Here is a 20,358-nt window from a genome sequence, read left to right on the forward strand (position 1 = left end):
AAAGCTGAACTCATTTATGTAGGATAAGTCATCAACTGCCGAGCCGAGAAGTTCGTGACGAATCGAATTTACTGTAAGTTCGCTCATCTCGAATTTCAATGTTTTGTAATCAATTTTAGAGACTTTGTTAATAAAGATTTGTAACATTTTAGCTATTTCTTTTTGGTAAATTTTTGTTCTTTATATACAAGTGACGGCATCATTGTTCTGGTGTCGCGCTTGTCGCCTCTGCAGTCTTTATGCGGACGCCGTTGCGATTAGTGCTGCCATTTGCATAAAGGGAATCTTAAAGGGGTACTGCTTTGGAAAACCTTTTTTTTCTTTTTTTTTTCTTTTTTAAATCAACTGGTGCCAGAAAGTTACAGATTTGTAAATCACTTCTATTAAAAAAAAAAAATCTTAATCCTTCCAGTACTCATCAGCTGCTGTATGCTCCACAGGAAGTTCTTTTCTTTTTTAAATTCCTTTCTGTCAGACAGAAGTGTCAGCAGAGAGCACTGTGGTCAGTGTCAGGAACTGTAAAGAGCAGGAGAGGGTTTTCTATGTGGATTTTCTTCTGCTCTGGACAGTTCCTGACACGGACAGAGGTGTCAGCAGAGAGCACTGTGGTCAGACAGAAAATAAATTTGAAAAGAACTTTCTATGGAGCATACAGCAGCTGATAAGTACTGGAAGGATTAAGATTTTTAAATAGAAGTAATTTACAAATCTGAAGAGAGAAAAATTCCACCGGAGTACCCCTTTAAAGGGGTACTCCGGTGAAAACCTTTTTTCTTTTAAATCAACTGCTGGCAGAAAGTTAAACATGTTTGTAAATTACTTCTATTCAAAAATGTAATCCTTCCTGTACTTATTAGCTGCTGAATACTACAGAGGAAATTATTTTCTTTTTGGAATGCTCTCTGATGACATCACGAGCACAGTTCTCTCTGCTGACGTTATAATAATAACGCTTTATTTATTGTTGTCCTTAGTGGGATTTGAACCCAAGTCCCCAGCATTGCAAGGCAGCAGTGCTAACCCCTGAGCCACCATGCTGCCCTTAGCATACATCTGCTATGCATGGTTGCTAAAATGGACAGAGATGTCAGCAGAGAGCACTGTGCTCGTGATGTCAACAGAGAGCTCTGTGTAGCTCAGTGTACCAAAAAGAAAGGAATTTCCTCTAGCATTCAGCAGCTAATAAGTACTGGAAGGATTAAGATTTTTTAATAGAAGTAATTTACAAAGATGTTTAACTTTCTGCCACCAGTTGATTTAAAAGAAAAAAGGTTTTCACCAGAGTACCCCTTTAAGTCTTCACATAAAGCTGTGTTGTCAGCAGGAGGGCGGCTCCCTGGTCAGAGTTCCAGGCTACATCGTTCCGGCAGCTTTATATCTCCAGGACAGGTTCTCTGTATATGGTTATTACGGTTAATCTGCTATAAAGACTAGTCACCCGCTCAGCGTATAATAGAACGTGTGGACAAGTGTTTGCATAACAACTTTAATCCGCCGAGCAGGAAAAGATGGGTGTTATATAGAGATTTTGTCGGATTAGGACCCGATTTTCTACTGACTTGTCTGCATCTTTGCCATAAATCTATGACGATGATATGCCATGTAGTATTTAGGTTGGTAGCTGTCGGATGCAGTCCCATGTAAAGTCATTTATGCTCACTGACTCCACCAGATCCAAGCTATGATTGATCAAAAAGGTTAAAAATATATGTTAAAGGGGTACTCCTTTTTTTAAAAGTTAAACAGATTTGTAAATCACTTCTATTAAAAAAATCTTAATCCTTCCAGTACTTTTTAGGGGCTGTATACTACAGAGAAATCCAAAAAAGAAATTTATTTCCTCTGATGTCCTGACCACAGTACTCTCTGCTGACCTCTGCTGTCCATTTTAGGAACTTTCCAGAGCAGCGTATGTTTGCTATGGGGATTTTTTTTTTCCTGCTCTGGACAGTTCATGAAATGGTCAGCAGAGAGCACTGTGGTCATGACATCAGAGGAAATGCATTTATTTTTTGGATTTCTCTTTAGTATACAGCCCCTAAAAAGTACTGGAAGGATTACGATTTTTTTAATAGAAGCGATTTACAAATCTGTTTAACTTTAACCAGTTGATTAAAAAAAAAAAAAAAAAAAAAAAAATTCCACAGGAGTACCCCTTTAATGTCACCCCTTTCATGCTGCCTGATCGGCAAGTCATGCGGGCGGCCTCCCTGCACCTTACCAGCTTGGATTGATAGATCCCTTCCTGTATGGCTGTGGGAATTGTCTTTGTGTGTTTTTACTGTGAATGTATTAGCATTTAACCATCAAACAAAGAAGCTATGAAATGCACAGTAAATATTACAGTAAAACAAAAGATATATAAAATAACTGGTCCGTAGACCAAACAAGAGCCAAAACATCCAGGTACAATGTATCATCTATTAGTATATCCCATCATATATACATGGTACAAGGAACGTAATGTATAATGGTGCCGGCAGCGTGCCCACATGACTGCAGAATAGAACAGTGACATCATACAGCAGCTGATAAGTACTGGAAGGATTAAGATTTTTTTTAATAGTAGTAATTTACAAATCTGTTAAACTTTCTGACACCAGTTGATTGTTTTTCACCAAGTTTTTATGGAATCTTTTTTTTTTCCTTTTGATCACGTATAAATTTTCCACATTTTCTTTACAGACTATGTATATTTCGAAAACTCCTCAAGTAACCCGTACCTGATCCGCAGAATAGAAGAGCTTAACAAGGTGAGAGAACGTCATTTGGGGAGCCCCTCCGTGTAATGGACTGTGAGCAGAAGGCGACTAACATGTCCTCTCTTATTGCAGACCGCGAACGGCAACGTAGAAGCCAAAGTGGTCTGCCTGTTCCGTCGCAGAGATATCTCCAGCAGTCTGAACAGCTTGGCGGACAGCAATGCACGTAAGTTTTTAGATAATTGTTAGTACACTTGCCATTAACTTAAAAGTTACCTGTCACCAAATTAATTTTTCTAAACTAATTTGGGGTATGTTCTCTAAATACTCCGAACACTCCTCCCACCCTTAAAAAAAATATAAAATAAAATCTGAGCTTTGAAAAGCTGTGTATCTTACCTTTTATTCTTTCTCACACAGTGCAATCTCCCAGCAGGAAAAAGTAGGTGTTTCCCAGCAGGCATGACATCACTGAAGCCTGCTGGGGGACCACTTCCGCCCTCACATGGTTGCAGCGCTGTAATGAATAGAAAACCTCAAGCTCTGTGCAGCTTTCTGTGAGGCTCCATGCAGCTGTCAATCGAGCTCTGTGCAGAGAAACACTTCCTGAGTTTGGTCTCCTGCCAGGCTGGGAGACCAAACTCACTTTATTAATTGTGGCAGGGACCAGAACTGCGCCACCTAGTGGACGTTTTTTTTTTATTACATTTTAAACATATTTATGTTGATAAAAGAAAATTGAATGGGAAAGTGACTGCTAATTACACAAGGAACACTATATTTAAAGTTTTATTTGGGGACAGGTACTCTTTAAATAGCTACTGTCATTATGCTAAACTTTTGACATGTTGGGGACGGTCTAAGTGTAAAGTGACGTTTGCTCTTGGCGTGTTCTCTCCCTGCTTTGTGTCACGTGATTGAGACAAACTCTCCATGTAAGTCTGAGTGTCTCTTTTTTTTATTTTTTATTTTATTTTATTTTTGGCTGCCAAACAGTCTTTAGGGTCTGCAAACAGTCTGGAGGGGGCTGGGAAGCCATTCTTAGGCTTTGTGGGTAAACTCCTCTAAAGGGAATCTATCAGCAGGTTAGAGCAGCCTGACCTGTTGGTATAGGGCAGTGGTCCCCATACTGTGGCCCTCCAGATGTTGCAAAACTACAACTCCCAGCATGCCTGGACAGCCGTTGGCTGTCCAGGCATGCTGGGAATTGTAGTTTTGCAACATCTGGAGGGCCACAGTATGGGGACCACTGGTATAGGCTAATAGGGGGCATTACATTGACCATGATGGCACCTTTTTAATATGTCTGTTGCTCCTGTTAGAAGTCCTGTTGCCCTCCTGCCAGCTCTCCTTGAATATTGATGCCACTCGGTCCTACCCTAGATGAAGACCACTCTGTAATCCCTTACATGTGCTTTAACATCACCACTGCCGCCCATGGTTATTACTGTGAAAGCATGGGATTTTAGAGGGGCCTTCAGTTACGTCGGTGCAGATCAGTACTTATGAGGGGCTGGCAGGAGGGCGTCAGAAGGGAGAAGGAAAGAAGCTCTACAGACCACCCTAATGTCAGAAAGAATTCTACTTCATAGCCGCCGTAAGGCGGAGGGGACCCAGGGTATTACTCAAAGCAGCTACCATTCAGTGTGATAGAAAGGCAACAGTATGGCTTCCATTATAGTCCATTAACTGCCTGTGGACAGTATATGTATTATGATTGTTACTAGAGATGAGCGAACTTACAGTAAATTCGATTCATCACAAACTTCTCGGCTCGGCAGTTGATGCCTTATTCTGCATAAATTAGTTCAGCTTTCAGGTGCTCCCGTGGGCTGGAAAAGGTGGATACAGTCCTAGGAACTGTTTCCTAGGACTGTATCCACCTTTTCCGGAGCACCGGAAAGCTGAACTAATTTATGCAGGATAAGTTATCAACTGCCGAGCCAAGAAGTTAGTGACGAATCGAATTTACTGTTAGTTCGCTCATCTCTAATTGTTACCATCTCTGTTGTCCACTTATTCATGCTGTGTAGGGGAATTTGAGGAGGAGTCCAAGCAGCCATCGGTGGGCGAACCACAGAGACACCAGCTAAAGCACCGTGAGCTCTTCCTGTCCCGCCAGTTTGAGTCATTGCCGGCTACACACATCAGGTACGGAGGCCCGTGTGTTTGTAAATGAGAATACAGTGGTCCCTCAACATACGATGGTAATCCGTCCCAAACGGACCATCGTTTGTTGAAACCATCATATGTTGAGGGATCCGTGCAATGTAAAGTATAGGACAGTGGTCTACAACCTGCAGACCTCCAGATGTTGCAAAACTACAACACCCAACATGCCCGGACAGCCGCTGGCTGTCCGGGCATGCTGGGTGTTGTAGTTTTGCAACATCTGGAGGTCAGCAGGTTGTAGACCACTGTTAGAGAAAGTTGTACTCACCTGTCCCTGCCGCTCCCGACCGTCACCGCTGCCCTGGATGTCACCTTCTACCTTCTGTCGCAGCGTCCCCAGGGTGTCCCCGCCGCTCCGGCAATGCCTCTGCTTCCCCGGCATCCTCGCTCTCACGTCGCCGCCATCACGTCGCTACGCACGCCGCTCCTATTGGATGACGGGACGATGTGCGCAGCGACGTGATGACGACGATGGAGAGCGCAGACGATGCAGGGGATCCCGAGGAGGACGCGCCGGAGCCCCGAGGACAGGTAAGTGATCGTCAGCGGACCACACGGGGCACCGTAAACGGCTATCCGGTGGCAGCTGAAGCAGTCTGCGCTGCCGGATAGCCGTTTATGCGATGGCACCGACATACAAAAGCATCGTATGTTGATGCTGCCTCTGAGAGGCCATCGTATGTTGAAATGATTGTATGTCGGGGCCATCGTAGGTTGAGGGGTCACTGTATATCTTTTCCTTATGAATGTAATTTGTGTTGTCATTTAGTTTATTGGACGGCACTTGTCAGCTTTCCTCACCTCTTGTCTGTTGTGGTCGCTCATATTTTTGTACATTTATATATTTATCCAATCATCCAATCAAATAGTTTGTGCCACAGGCTAAATAAGCTGCAGAAATAAAAGGTTGGCATCGGACTCCCTGCAACGTATTTTGCGCCATACGAACAAACCTGAAGTCGATCACAAAGTGCCCCACCTTGTTGATATGTGAAGTGCTGCCACACTCCTGAAATCTGTGGGAGGAGTGTGGCAGCGCCATCATAGGACACACTAAAGGGGTACTCCACTGGCCAGCGTTCGGAACTAAATGTTCCGGACACTGTTTTCACACTGAAGGGGTCGGCCATGCCCCTCGTGACATAACGACCACGCCCCCTCAATGCAAATTTAATCCCCCTCCCATAGACTTGCATTGAGGGGGCATGGCCGTGACATCACGCGGAGGGCGTTGCTTACCCCCACAGCGCAAAAACATTACATTAAGTACAGTAAGTTCCGAATGCTGGGCAGTGGAGTACACCTTTAAAGGGGTACTCTGGTGAAAACCTTTTTTCTTTTAAATCAACTGGTGCCAGAAAGTTAAACATATTTGTAAATGACTTCTATTAAAAAACTTAATCCTTCCAGTACTTATTAGCTGCTGAATGCTACAGAGGAAATTCCTTTCTTTTTGGAACACTGATGACATCACGAACACCGTGCTCTCTGCTGACATCTCTGTCCATTTTAGCAACCTTGCATAGCAGATGTATGCTAAGGGCAGCACGGTGGCTCAGTGGTTAGCACTGATGCCTTACAGTGCTGGGGACTTGGGTTCAAATCCCACTAAGGACAACAATAAATATATAAAGACCTTGTTGTTATTATTATAATCATGTCAGCAGAGAGCACTGTGCCCGTGATGTCATCAGAGAGCATTCCAAAAAGAAAAGAATTTCCTCTGTAGTATTCAGCAGCTAAGAAGTACAGGAAGGATTAAGATTTTTTTTGAATAGAAGTAATTTACAAGTCTGTTTAACTTTCCGGAGCCAGTTGATTTAAAAGAAAAAAAGGTTTTCACCGGAGTACCCCTTTAAGCTTAAAGCAGTGTTCATTCAGAATTATAACATTAGAGGGGGAGTTTGTAGTGGACAGTCTGTCAGAGTTCTATAGGATTTTATTTTTTATAATAGGCAACCTGTGTAAATGGAATCCATAGATATTTGTTTGTTTTCTTCTGCAGGGGTAAATGTAGTGTAACTCTGTTAAATGAGACTGACCTTCTGAGCCAATATTTGGAAAAAGAGGTAAACAACCCCCATCATTTCTATGTCCCTACCGCTCTATTTGCCTGTGACCTTCTGTACTAATCCTACTTTATACTTTTAGGACTGTTTCTTCTACTCGCTGGTGTTTGACCCAGTACAGAAGACTCTATTGGCTGATCAAGGGGAGATACGGGTCGGTTCCAAGTATCAGGCAGATATTCCTGACCAGTTAGCAGAAGGTGAATTTACTTTTTAGTTTATTTGTAAATTGTAAACTAGTAAATTTGTAAACTGTTCTGCACTGTTTACTAATGAGCCGTAACTTGAATTTCTGCACCAGACGTTTCTGGCATGGAAATCCTGTTAAGTGCACAGTGCAGCAGAATCCCATTGAAATCAAAGGGACTCTGCTGCTGCGGAATTCTGCACAGAAATTGTGGCGTGTGAACACCGCCTCAGAGGTATTGGCTCTGATTTACGAAGAGTGGAGTGTGGGTTTCTTTGTGGGTTTTAATTCCCTACAATTTTTTTCCACAGTATTTACTTAGGTTTCCCTACATTTTGCACTTTCCCTACACTTTGCTTTTTTTTACACATGCTCTGATCTGTAGGGTTTTCCTCAGCTGAAATCCACCACATTTTCTATGGAAACCTTAGTAAATATGTAGGTTTTTTGTGAAAATGTCGGAAACACGCCCCTTTTCTGTGACCACACCGCTTTTTTGGCTTTTCTCAGTAAAATGGAGTCTCAGTCTGGTTTTCCATTTCTGGCGCAATGAGACAGAATTCTGGCGCACAACCAAACAAATGTCAGGTTTACAATATTAGATCAGGGCTATTAGATGTTCCTGTTGGTTTAACAATGTTATTCCTATGTGAATGTAGATCCCTTTCCCCTTCCTACCCAATTATCCATCACCTCATCTATATTGTCTACTATTGTATAGTCATCCACATTGTCTACTATTGTATAGTCATCCACATTGTCTACTATTGTATAGTCATCTACATTGTCTACTATTGTATAGTCATCCACATTGTTGTCTACTATTGTATAGTCATCTACATTGTTGTCTACTATTGTATAGTCATCCACATTGTTGTCTACTATTGTATAGTCATCCACATTGTTGTCTACTATTGTATAGTCATCCACATTGTTGTCTACTATTGTATAGTCATCTACATTATTGTCTACTATTGTATAGTCATCCACATTATTGTCTACTATTGTATAGTCATCCACATTATTGTCTACTATTGTATAGTCAGCCACATTGTCTACTATTGTATAGTCATCTACATTGTCTACTATTGTATAGTCATCCACATTGTTGTCTACTATTGTATAGTCATCCACATTGTTGTCTACTATTGTATAGTCATCTACATTATTGTCTACTATTGTATAGTCGTCCACATTGTCTACTATTGTATAGTCATCCACATTGTCTACTATTGTATAGTCATCCACATTGTCTACTATTGTATAGTCATCCACATTGTCTACTATTGTATAGTCAGCCACATTGTCTACTATTGTATAGTCATCTACATTATTGCCTACTATTGTATAGTCATCCACATTATTGTCTACTATTGTATAGTCATCCACATTATTGTCTACTATTGTATAGTCATCTACATTGTCTACTATTGTATAGTCATCTACATTGTCTACTATTGTATAGTCCTCCACATTATTGTCTACTATTGTATAGTCATCTACATTATTGCCTGCTATTGTATAGTCATCTACATTGTCTGCTATTGTATAGTCATCCACATTGTTGTCTTTCAGGTGAATCTGATAATCGAAACCAACAGAAAATGGAGATGAAAGTTTGGGATCCGGAGAATCCTCTAACGGACAGACAGATTGACCAGTTTCTTGTGGTTGCTAGGTAAAGAGTGGTTCACTTTCATGCTTTAACATTTGTTGTCCGTGTTTTCCCTCTGTTACGCCATATATCTGACCTTTTCACGTGCATTTTATTGTAATCTCACTATTGTACTTATCTCTTTTTAGAGCTGTTGGCACATTCGCAAGAGCATTGGATTGCAGCAGCTCAATAAGACAGCCAAGCTTACACATGAGTGCAGCCGCCGCTTCTCGTGACATCACACTGGTGAGAATGACATTTACTTTTTATTTTTCTTTAAAAGAAATCTGTCACCAATGTCACCTGCACTAACCTGCAGGTGACACTGATGACAACGGTATTCACTTTGTCCCGTTCCGTGGCAGGAATCTCAGCTAATCTTGTCCGTTAGCTTTAGCTCCAGGCACCTGGTTTGGGGCACGGGCTGAGCTTAGTGATGTCACCGCTGCTGCGGTGATGTTACTAAGCTCCGCCCAAGCCGCTGCTGCTCTCTGTTGGGTCTCGCAGCAGCATTGACGTCACTAAGCTCTGCCCGTGCCCCAAGCCGGGGTGCCTGGCGCTAACAGGCAAGATTACCCGAGATCCCCGCCACAGAACGGGACAAGGTGAGTACTGTTGTCATCAGTGTCGCCTGTCGGTACTGACAGGTTAGTGCAGGTGACACTGGTGAGAGATTTCCTTAATCCTTTTACTATATGGGCATACAGCATATTATATCATAACTTAAGGGGGTTATCCAGGACTTTTACTAAAATTCATATTCTGTTGGGGACAGGAAAAAATTATAAAAACGAAAAAACAAAAACCTATCTTTACCTAGCCCCCAGTCCAGCGCTGGTTCCACACAGCTCCTGTCCCTGATCTTCTGTCTTTTTCCTGCTAGGTGCAGGACCTGCCTGCTCGGCCAATCGCTGACCAAGGCGGTATACCAATGTGGCCAATGATTGGCTGAGCTAGGAAGTCCTGCATCATGCGCTCCTGACAAAAGCAGGAAGAAGAAAGAAAATGGTGGTACTGGGGGTAGGTAATCATAGTTTTATTTTAAATATGAGTTTTAGCAAAATGCTGGCTAACCCCATTAAATTATTTATAAGGCTAAAATATAAGTGTTAGGATTTAGATCTTCAAATTCTATAAAAACCCAGATTTTTTTTAAATGAAAGCAGGTGCAGCACTTTCTTGAAGTTGGGGAGGAGCATGACGCGCCCCAGATTCTTGGTCTATTTAGTTCTGTTAATTTTGTGAAGATATGTGGGGAGGTGGTGACGTGTATAATCTCCGCACATATTATACTTTTATCTTCAGGAGGAGATACGTGTTTCAGGCTCTGCTTGTTTTTAGATTTTCAGCCACAAAAAATGTATTTTTATACTTTGTTAAATTGTACAATGGCCCCCATAATTTAAAGTACAGTATATCATTTTCAGTGCTGCTTGTCTACTTCTAGAAAATACATGGGGCATAATATTGACTCTTTTAATTTATGTATTTCATATATGGTGGATACAAGTGTATATTTATATTAATGTGTGTGTTTTAAAGGGGTACTCCGGTGGTAAAGATGTGTATATTTTTTTTAATCAACTGGTGTCAGAAAATTGAACAGATTTGTAAATTACTTCTATTAAAAAATCTAAATCCTTCCAGTACTTTTTAGCAGCTGTATGCTACAGAGGAAATTCTATTCTTTTTGAATTTCTTTTTTGTCTTGTCCACAGTGCTCTCTGCTGACACCTGATGCCCGTATCAGGAACTGTCCAGAGCAGGAAAAAATCCCCATAGCAAATCTATGCTGCTCTGGACAGTTCCTGACACGGACAGAGGTGTCAGCAGAGAGCACTGTGGACAAGACAAAAAAGAAATTCAAAAAGAATAGAATTTCCTCTGTAGTATACAGCTGCTAAAAAGTAATGGAAGGGTAAAGATTTTTTAATAGAAGTAATTTACAAATCGGTTTTAACTTTTTGGTATCAGTTGATTTAAAAATAAATAAAAATTTCCACTGGAGTACCCCTTTAATACTTTATGCTTTATTTGTTTAAAAAAAAAACAAAAATAAATTAAAAAAAAAAAACAAAACAAAACCATGCTTTCTGTTGATCTCTTTCTAGTTTCATGCCATGGACACACTACAGAGGAACGGTTACGATCTCGCTCGTGCCATGTCCACTCTTGTTCCTCAAGGAGGTCCTGTTCTGTGCCGGGATGAGATGGAAGAGTGGTCTGCATCAGAAGCAATGTTATTTGAGGAAGCGTTGGAGAAATACGGAAAGGATTTCAATGACATTCGGCAAGACTTTGTAAGTCAAATAAGCAATTTGATCTGTGCTGCATTAGGCACCTGTCCCCTAAATGCAGAATCTAAACAAATGATTTCTTTTTTTCCTATTCCCTAAGCTGCCTTGGAAGTCTCTGGCTAGTATTGTTCAGTTCTACTATATGTGGAAAACTACAGACAGATACATCCAGCAGGTAAGAACTGTGTATATTAAATATACTGCTAAGTGACCGGTGGCCTAAAATGTGTAAGGAACAACCATTCACCTTCTTATTGCAGAAACGTCTGAAGGCGGCTGAGGCAGATAGCAAACTGAAGCAAGTCTATATCCCAACTTAGTGAGTAAAGCTCTTCTTTGTTTTAATGTAGAATATGTGGACGCATATATATATATACTCATGATGTTCTTTTCACACTTTTTTTTTATTTTATATAAATGTCAACTGGTGCCAGAAAGTTAAACAGATTTGTAAATTACTTTTATGTAAAAATATTAATCCTTCCAGTACTTATCAGCTGCTGTATGCTCCAGACGAAGTTCTTTTCTTTTTGAATTTATTTTCTGCCTGACCACAGTGCTCTCTGCTGACACCTCTGTCCATGTCAGGAACTGTCAAGAGCAGGAGAGGTTTGCTATGAGGATTTGCTCCTATTCTGGACAGTTCCTGACATGGATAGAGGTGTCAGCAGAGAACACTGTGTGGTCAGATAGAAAAATTCAAAAAGAAAAGGACTTCCTGTGTAGCATACAGCAGCTGATAAGTACTGGAAGAATTAAGATTTTTTTTTTTTTAAATAGAAATAATTTACAAATAAGTTTAACTTTCTGCTGCCAGTTGATTTAAAATCAAATTTTTTTTTTTTAAAGGACATCTGCAGTGATATAACACTTATCCCCTAACCACAGGGTATCCACAGGGGGTTCTGACCACTGGGGACCCCCCCAGCTCTATGTGAGAAGGTGGGGAGGCACGAACGCTGCCTCTCCCATAGAACTACATGGAGTAGGCGTGTCGGCCGTGACATCATGCTGCACCCGGCACGCCTCCTGCACGGGAGAGCCATGGCCCCGTGCTGGACATCGCGGGGGGCCCCAGCGTTCAGACCCCCTCCCGATCAGACACTTATCACCTATCCTGTGCGTTTTTGGTAAGGATTGGAGGCGGCGCAAGGCGTCACAGTCACGCCAGCACGCTGCTCCGCCTCTAGCCGCCGGCTATCTTTGTGTGTATGATCATCTGAGAATACACAATGTATTTACCGCTGCTGCAGATTATTTTGCGCAGAGTTACATACGCTGCGGGTACGTGGGGACCATAACCTAAAAGTGAGTTTTATACATACATGTTGTGAAGTCTTTTATCTTCGGTTTTCCTCCTATTTTAGCACCAAACCCAACCCCAATCAGATTATCTCTGTTGGAGCCAAGCCTGGACTGAATGGAGCCGGATTCCAGAAAGGTCTAACCTGTGAAAGCTGCCACAGTAAGCTGACATTTACTATTCCTACTTTTGTCCTGTTCTTTGCATGTTACGCTTTTTCCTTTTTGCTGTTTTGTCTTAGATATCTATATTTTTTTTTCCCTCCCCTCTTACAGCCACAGTGTCGGCACAGTGGTATGCATGGGGTCCACCCAACATGCAGTGTCGCCTTTGTGCTTCCTGCTGGATTTATTGGAAGAAGTATGGAGGACTAAAAACGCCAACGCAGCTTGAAGGCGCAACTCGGAATATAGGGGTATGTCTCTCAAGATTCCTGACACCGTGTTTGTGTGTTTTCCCCATCTATATATTTTCTATTGGATCCGGGAAGAGGAAACCTTAAAGGGGTACCCCCGTGGAAAACTTTTTTTTTTTTTTTTTTAATCAACCGGTGCCAGAAAGTTACAGATTTGTAAATCACTTCTATTAAAAAAATCTTAATCCTTCCAGTACTTTTTAGTAGCTGTATACTAAAGAGAAATCCAAAAAAGAAATGCATTTCCTCTGATGTCATGACCACAGTGCTCACAGTGCTGACCTCTGCTGTCCATTTTAGGAACTGTCCAGAGCTGAAGAAAATCCCCATAGCAAACATATGATGCTCTGGACAGTTCCTAAAATGGACAGCAGAGGTCAGCACTGTGGTCATGACATCAGAGGAAATGCATTTCTTTTTACGATTTCTCTTTAGTATACAGCACCTAAAAAGTACTGGAAGGATTAAGATTTTTTTAATAGAAGTGATTTACAAATCTGTTTAACTTTCTGGCACCGGTTAATTTAAAAAAATAAAATAAATAAATAAAAATAAAAAATTTCCACGGGGGTACTCCGCTGCTGTTCCGAACGCTGGTGCCGGGAGCTTTTGATGTCATAGCCACGCCCCCTTATGATGTCAGGCCCCCGCCCCCTCAATGCAAGTCTATGGGAGGGGGCGTGACGGCTGTCACGCCCCCTCCCATAGACTTACATTGAGGGGGCAGGGTGTGAGGTCATGAGGGGGAGGGGCTTATGATGTCACGAGCTCCTGGCGCCAGCGTTCGGAACAGTTTGTTCAAAACGCTAAGCAGCGGAGTACCCCTTTAAAGTGTTTAGTGTCCATTTATATAAACGTTTGACATGTCGCCCAGATCGCATTGGGTCTTAATCTTGATGACTTTTCACAACATTTCAAAAGTTTATATAAATGACTATAATGCTTAAAAAGATTTAAAGGGAACATAAGTAATAAGGTTGGCCTTGTCCCTGTCCTGCTGTAACTACATTTTTTTGCTTTTCCACATGACTTCAGGAAGCCCACCCTCGTGGCCACCTATCTCGGCCCGAAGCTCAGAGCTTATCTCCATATACCACCAGTGCTAGCCGCGCTAAGCTATTGGCAAAGAACCGGCAGACGTTCCTGCTGCAGACGACCAAATTAACCCGCATCGCGCGCCGGATGTGCCGAGACATCTTGCAGCCTAGGCGAGCTGCGCGCCGACCCTATGCCCCGATCAACTCCAATTCCATTAAAGCAGAATGTGAGTCCTATTCTACATTGTACTATTGTCCCCCCCCCCCCCCCCCCCCCCCCTAAACGCCTTGTGACTGTACAAAACGGCTTACCATGGTGTATCCTCTTACCAGGTTCCATTCGCCTTCCGAAAGCTTCTAAAACTCCTCTGAAAATATCGCCCTTGGTGCGCCCACCTTTGGCTGCCATAGTCAAAGAACTCGGTAAGATTTTTCATGTGCATTCTTGAGAGATAGATAGATAGATAGATAGAGATATATATATATATATATCTCTATCTCTATCTCTATCTCTATCTCTATCTCTATCTCTATCTCTAATCTCTAATCTCTAATCTCTATCTCTAATCTCTAATCTCTAATCTCTAATCTAATGTGTATGTATATATATATATCTATCATTTCTATTTTCTAATAAAAAAAACTGTCCTGATTTCTTAGCTGCCCAAGCGCCCCTGAAACCGAAGACTCCCCGTGGAACAAAGACCCCAATAAATAGGAACCAGCTGAGTCAGAGTCGAGTCAGTAGTATTGGTGTTCTGCCCGCCAAAAGAGCTTTTGAAGCAGTAAGTATATGGTTATTTCTTTGCCTTTTACATTTCACACCTGGTTTGAGCCACTTTTAATATCTTTTGTTTCTATAATATCTCACGTTACTTATTATGGTCATGTGGGTACTGTTTGCAGCTTTTTGCAATTCATGAATTCTAATGTTAAAGTACAAAAAAAATGAATAACACCTTGGCGCTATGGATCTGAGACATTGTGCCCCACAGCAGCTATATGTGCCAACTAGGGCTGCACGATATATGACAAAAGCAATCGAATTGCGCTTTTTGCAATATGGCGATACGGCCCCCCCCCCCGGGAAAACATGCGATTATCTGCTCGGGCTGGCTCCCGTGGTGGGGCGGGGGGCGGCCAGAGCAGGTAAAAACGAATTTAAATACTAAAAGTCAGTGTTTCCCAACCAGAGTGCCTCCAGTTGTTGCAAAACTACAACTCTTATCATGCCCGGACCAGCAAAGGCATGTTGGGAGTAGTAGTTTCACAACAGCTGGAGGCACCCTGCTAGGAAAAGACTGAGCTTAAGGGTGCAGGGAGAAAAAAAAAAACTTCTGCTCACCCAGTCCCTGCAGATTCGTCTCCGTGCGCTCCGGAGTTTCCTCTCTTCTTAGTACAGTAGGACCTTTCCCTTATCAGCCAATCACTGGCCGCAGTGGTGTCACGTGTCAAGCCAGTAATTGGCTGATGGGGAAAGGTCTTTTACTGCAGCAATACACTAAGTTTCCCGAGTCCAGCGCAAAATTTGAAATCCGCCCGGGAAACCCAGTGTATTGCTGCAGTACATGAATGTGACAGGAGGGGAGGGGGAATGGAGGGAATGTGACAGAAGGGGGGGGGGGATATGGGAGGGGAAATGTGACGGGGGGGGTGACTAGGGGGGAGGAGAATGTGACACGGGGTGTGACAAAGGGGATGAGAATGTGTTAGGGGTGTGTGACAAGGGGGAGGAGAATGTGACGGGGGGGTGTGTGACAAGGGGGAGGAGAATGTGTTAGGGGTGTGTGACAAGGGGGAGGAGAATGTGACGGGGGGGTGTGACAAGGGGGAGGAGAATGTGACGGGGGGTGTGACAAGGGGGAGGAGAATGTGACGGGGGTGTGACAGGGGGAGGAGAATGTGACGGGGGTGTGACAAGGGGGAGGAGAATGTGACGGGGGTGTGACAAGGGGGAGGAGAATGTGACGGGGGTGTGACAAGGGGGAGGAGGATGTGACGGGGGTGTGACAAGGGGGAGGAGAATGTGACGGGGGTGTGACATGGGGAGGAGAATGTGACGGGGGGTGTGACAAGGGGAGGAGAATGTGACGGGGGGTGTGACAAGGGGAGGAGAATGTGACGGGGGGTGTGACAAGGGGAGGAGAATGTGACGGGGGTGTGACAAGGGGAGGAGAATGTGACGAGGAGTGTGACAAGGGGAGGAGAATGTGACGGGGGGGGTGACAAGGGGAGGAGAATGTGACGGGGGGTGACAAGGGGAGGAGAATGTGATGGGGGGGTGACAAGGGGAGGAGAATGTGACGGGGGTGACAAGGGCAGGAGAATGTGACAGGGGGAGATGTGAAATAGGTGGTGGGCATAAAATGGGGGGGGGGGGATTTCACAATTTTTTTTAATTTATTTATTATATCGCATCGCATATCGAAATAGCAATATTTAGGCCCAAAATCGCAATCTCCCATTTTCCCCATATCGTGCAGCCCTAGTGCCAACCTAATGGGTCCCTGTTTGACCATTAAATATAATAACAAAAGACAAAAAAGGTTTTGATTGCCACCAATCCAAACCCCTTTATGAATTCTAATGTAAGTGATTCACTTGGTGCTCAGCTGATTCCCTAAAGTTATTTGTGACAGAGAATAAATATTAATGCACAGTTCTAAAGGTATAAATTGCGTTGTTCTTTTCCTCTTTGACTCCATCCATACAGTTTTTATTCTTTATACTGAATTGTTAGACGATGATCCCTCAGGTTACAATATTTTCAGTATAAAATGTTCTTTCCTGGACCATTGTAAACTAAACTCAGCATTCAATGCTACAGACAGTCCTGATCCATGGCTCGAGTACATGGCTTGAAGATCCGACCAATCAGAATGGGCATGTCCCTGGTAAAACCTGTATTATTGAAGTGCGTGTCCCCATTTGCTGTCTAGTAGCGCCCCCCTACAGTATAGTGCAGTACTGTACTGCTCTTTACCTGTGCCAGGGCTAGCTGCTCCTTTGGACACCAGGTGAGAATGGCTCCATTTTGTACTGTACAGGACCCTAAAGAAGCTCTGTAGAACCACTATGTAAAGCCATTTCTAGCTTTCTAATCTTAAAGGGGTACTCTGCCGAAAAACGTCTTATCCCCTATCCAAAGGATAGGGGATAAAATGTTTGATCGCGGCATCAGTCATCCGTGCATGGAGAAAACTCCGCTCCTTGCCGGATGACTGGCGACTACAGCCGCCACGCCCACCCTCCATTCATGTCTATGGGAGGAGGCGTTACGGCTACGTACGTAGCCGTAACGCCTCCTCCCATAGACATGAATGGAGGAGGGCGTGGCAGCTGTAGTCGCCAGTTATCCCTCGCCCATAGACCTGAATGGAGGCGGCATGGAGTGACGTCACGAACGCGGAAGCTCAAAGCTTACGTGTTCCGGACGCCTCCGCTACCGGCCCAGAGATTGCAGGGGGTCCCCATTGGCCGGACCACCGTGATCAGACATCTTATCCCCTGGATAGGGGCCAAGATGTTTTTTCGGCAGAGTACCCCTTTAAGTTTGGGTTGACAATTTTGGAGACTTTGGAACCAGTTACTGGTTTTCCATACAGTTCTGGTCTCAAGATACAATGGTTTCAACTTACAATGTTTTGTCCTTTGAACCAATTAATATTGTAACTTGAGGGACCACTGTACTAATGTTACCTCTTCCTCTTAGGTATCCGGTGTGGGGGTTGTTCCTCCATTCTCCGCCAATGGTCGCTCCTTCTCATCAGGTGTCCGTTCTAGCAATCAACCCAATGTCAAGAGGCAGAAGCTCAATCTTGCCGATGCCCCTAATCCTGTCGTTTTTGTGGCTACTAAAGACACAAGGTAACTAAAAACCTTGTTATGACTTGTAAATTCTAGGCTTTATATAGAAGCGAAAAACTCATGAAAAAAGTGAAATTCTGATAGTCTGGCATCCTTAAAAAAACACCAGACTTGTGGAATGTATACAGGCAGTGTGCAGACCTAGGTACAGGCCTAGATTAGAGATGAGCGAACTTACAGTAAATTCGATTCGTCACGAACTTCTCGGCTCGGCAGTTGATGACTTTTCCTGCATAAATTAGTTCAGCTTTCCGGTGCTCCGGTGGGCTGGAAAAGGTGGATACAGTCCTAGGAGACTTTCCTAGGAATGTATCCACCTTTTCCAGCCCACCGGAGCACCTGAAAGCTGAACTCATTTATGCAGGAAAAGACATGAACTGCCGAGCCGAGAAGTTCGTGACGAATCGAATTTACTGTAAGTTCGCCCATCTCTAGCCTAGATCCTCATGTGAGGCCCAAACAGCTACCTGCAGAAGATCTTAAGGGCATGTTAATCTGACATGGTGCTACTTCGGTCACATGCCGAATTAATAGGATTAATGGAATTTGACAGCATTTTCTATTAGTTCTGTGTTACACTGCACAGTGTTTCACTTGAAACGATTAAAGGGGTACTCCGGTGGAAAACTTTTTATTTTAATTTTTTTATTTTAATTTTTTTAAATCACCTGATGCCAGAAAGTTAAACAGATTTGTAAATGACTTCTATTAAAAAAATCTTAATCCTTCCAGTACTTATTAGCTGCTGAATACTACAGAGGAAATTATTTTCTTTTTGGAACACAGAGCTCTCTGCTGACATCACGATCACAGTGCTCTCTGCTGTCACCTCTGTCCATTTTAGGAACTGTCCAGAGCAGCATATGTTTGCTATGGGGATTTTCTCCTACTCTGGTCAGTTCTTAAAATGGACAGAGGTGTCAGCAGAGAGCACTGTGCTCGTGATGTCAGCAGAGAGAGCTCTGTGTTCCAAAAAGAAAAGAATTTCCTCTGTAGTATTCGGCAGCTAATAAGTACTGTAAGGATTAAGATGTTTTTAATAAAAGTAATTTACAAATCTAATGCCTCCACGCTGGGTCTCTGCCATGATACATGTCTGACACTGCACTCCTGATCTGATACGATTGAAAAATAAAGATACATGTACGCCATTGAGCGTGCGGTTTAATTAATTTATATATTTTTATAGTTCGGACATTTACACACGCGGCGATACCATATATGTTTATATTTAGTTTTATTTACATAGCTTTTTTTTATTTTTTTATGGGAAAAGGGGGGTGATTGCAAATTTTATTTTTTACCCTTTTTTTTTTTTTTTTTGCAATGTTATGGGGGCTATAACATGCAGTACATCCATTGCAGGCGCTGACCAATGCTATGCCATTGCATTGATCAGTGTTATCGGAGGTCGATTACTCAAGGCTGGATCTCAGGCTTGGAGCAATCGCCAATCGGACGCGCAGGAGGCAGGTAAGGGACCCTCCTGATGCGTTCTAGCTGATCGGGATACAGCAGTTTCACCACGGTGGTCCCGATCAGCCCGTCTGGGCAGCACTGTAAAGCTTAAAACAACTCTTTGTTGGTCATTTTACCACTTTTTCTCTGATTTTCATGGATTAATCCATTTAAATTTATCGGTAACCAATAGATTGCGCAAATATTTGTTTGTTGCAGCGCTAGTTGACTCCTTGTTGTCATTGTCTCTTCTACAGATGCTTAAGAAAATCCTTATCGCACATGGAGATGCGCCGAGCTGCCCGACGTCCCAACCAGCCTCTGAAATTGAAGCTGCCGCTGCCCCCGCGACCAGCTGGGCTTCTACCCTCCCTCACAACACCCCATCCTGCCAGTACAAGTGAACCAATTGTGTTGGAAGACTAAGGGACTCAAAAAAACACCATCTGTAGAAAAGAGAAAAAAAATAATTCTGTCCCCCCCTTCAACCTTTTTAGTCAGTACTGCTCACTCGGTGCTTAACTCACTGGCAAACGCACTTGAGGACAGAAGGACCCTGAGACCTCCCATTTTGAAACCCATCCCCCCCTCCCTCCCCCCACCTAGTGGCGACAGGGCCTTATTTTTGCTCTTTCGCTTTTCCCACTTTTCATTCTACCCTCCTATTTTTTATTTTTAATATATATTTTTCTTCATATAACTCCCTTGCCTCGTCATTGGGGGCTCTAATGCTCTCGGCTCCGCGTCCCTGATATTTTTTTTCTGTTATTTTGTTGTTTAGTTTTTTTGCTTTTTTTTTTGTACAATGAAATAATTTGAGGTCCACCAGTAAAATAAGACAAAAAAAAGGAACTACTGGTCTTTGTGAGAATGGTGTTTTATTTACAATAGTAACAACATTTATCTAAACCTGTTAGAGGAAGAGCGGTGCAGTTGCTCATGGCAACCAATCGGATTGCTTCTTTTTTTTACAGGCCTCTTTAAAATGAAAGAAGCACTCTGGTTGCTATGGGCAACTCCACCGCTCTTCCACTACACAGGTTTTTTTTAAAGTTTTGTGTACATAGATGCCATAGAGTGTGGGTTTTAGCCCATTTATTTGCGAGAAGGAGTGAGTGTTCCTAAAGAGGTTATCCTGGAATAGAAAGTTACTTTCTTCCAAAAACAGCACCACCCGTGTCTTCAGGTTGTGTG

General features: G+C 42.9%; 1 protein-coding gene across 2 annotated transcripts in view; it reads left to right on the forward strand.

Moving 5' to 3' along the window:
- MTA2 (metastasis associated 1 family member 2) overlaps positions 1–20,016 on the forward strand; it is a 33,723-nt gene extending 13,707 nt beyond the window's left edge. The window contains exons 2-18 of one of the 2 annotated variants that reach the window (XM_056527541.1): positions 2,686–2,753; positions 2,835–2,928; positions 4,736–4,853; positions 6,880–6,943; positions 7,026–7,143; positions 8,706–8,808; positions 8,934–9,033; positions 10,899–11,087; positions 11,185–11,259; positions 11,345–11,403; positions 12,452–12,549; positions 12,663–12,802; positions 13,838–14,066; positions 14,173–14,262; positions 14,500–14,624; positions 17,552–17,706; positions 19,422–20,016. In XM_056527541.1, coding sequence (XP_056383516.1) covers positions 2,686–2,753; positions 2,835–2,928; positions 4,736–4,853; positions 6,880–6,943; positions 7,026–7,143; positions 8,706–8,808; positions 8,934–9,033; positions 10,899–11,087; positions 11,185–11,259; positions 11,345–11,403; positions 12,452–12,549; positions 12,663–12,802; positions 13,838–14,066; positions 14,173–14,262; positions 14,500–14,624; positions 17,552–17,706; positions 19,422–19,590 — 1,994 coding nt within the window. In that variant the 3' untranslated portion in view covers positions 19,591–20,016. The remainder of the gene's footprint in view (positions 1–2,685; positions 2,754–2,834; positions 2,929–4,735; positions 4,854–6,879; positions 6,944–7,025; positions 7,144–8,705; positions 8,809–8,933; positions 9,034–10,898; positions 11,088–11,184; positions 11,260–11,344; positions 11,404–12,451; positions 12,550–12,662; positions 12,803–13,837; positions 14,067–14,172; positions 14,263–14,499; positions 14,625–17,551; positions 17,707–19,421) is intronic. The other variant, XM_056527542.1, reaches the window with a different exon arrangement.
- The last annotated feature ends 342 nt before the right edge of the window (positions 20,017–20,358 follow it).

The sequence above is a fragment of the Hyla sarda genome, chromosome 6 (genome assembly GCF_029499605.1).
Source record: "Hyla sarda isolate aHylSar1 chromosome 6, aHylSar1.hap1, whole genome shotgun sequence".
Classification (NCBI taxonomy): Eukaryota; Metazoa; Chordata; class Amphibia; order Anura; family Hylidae; genus Hyla; species Hyla sarda.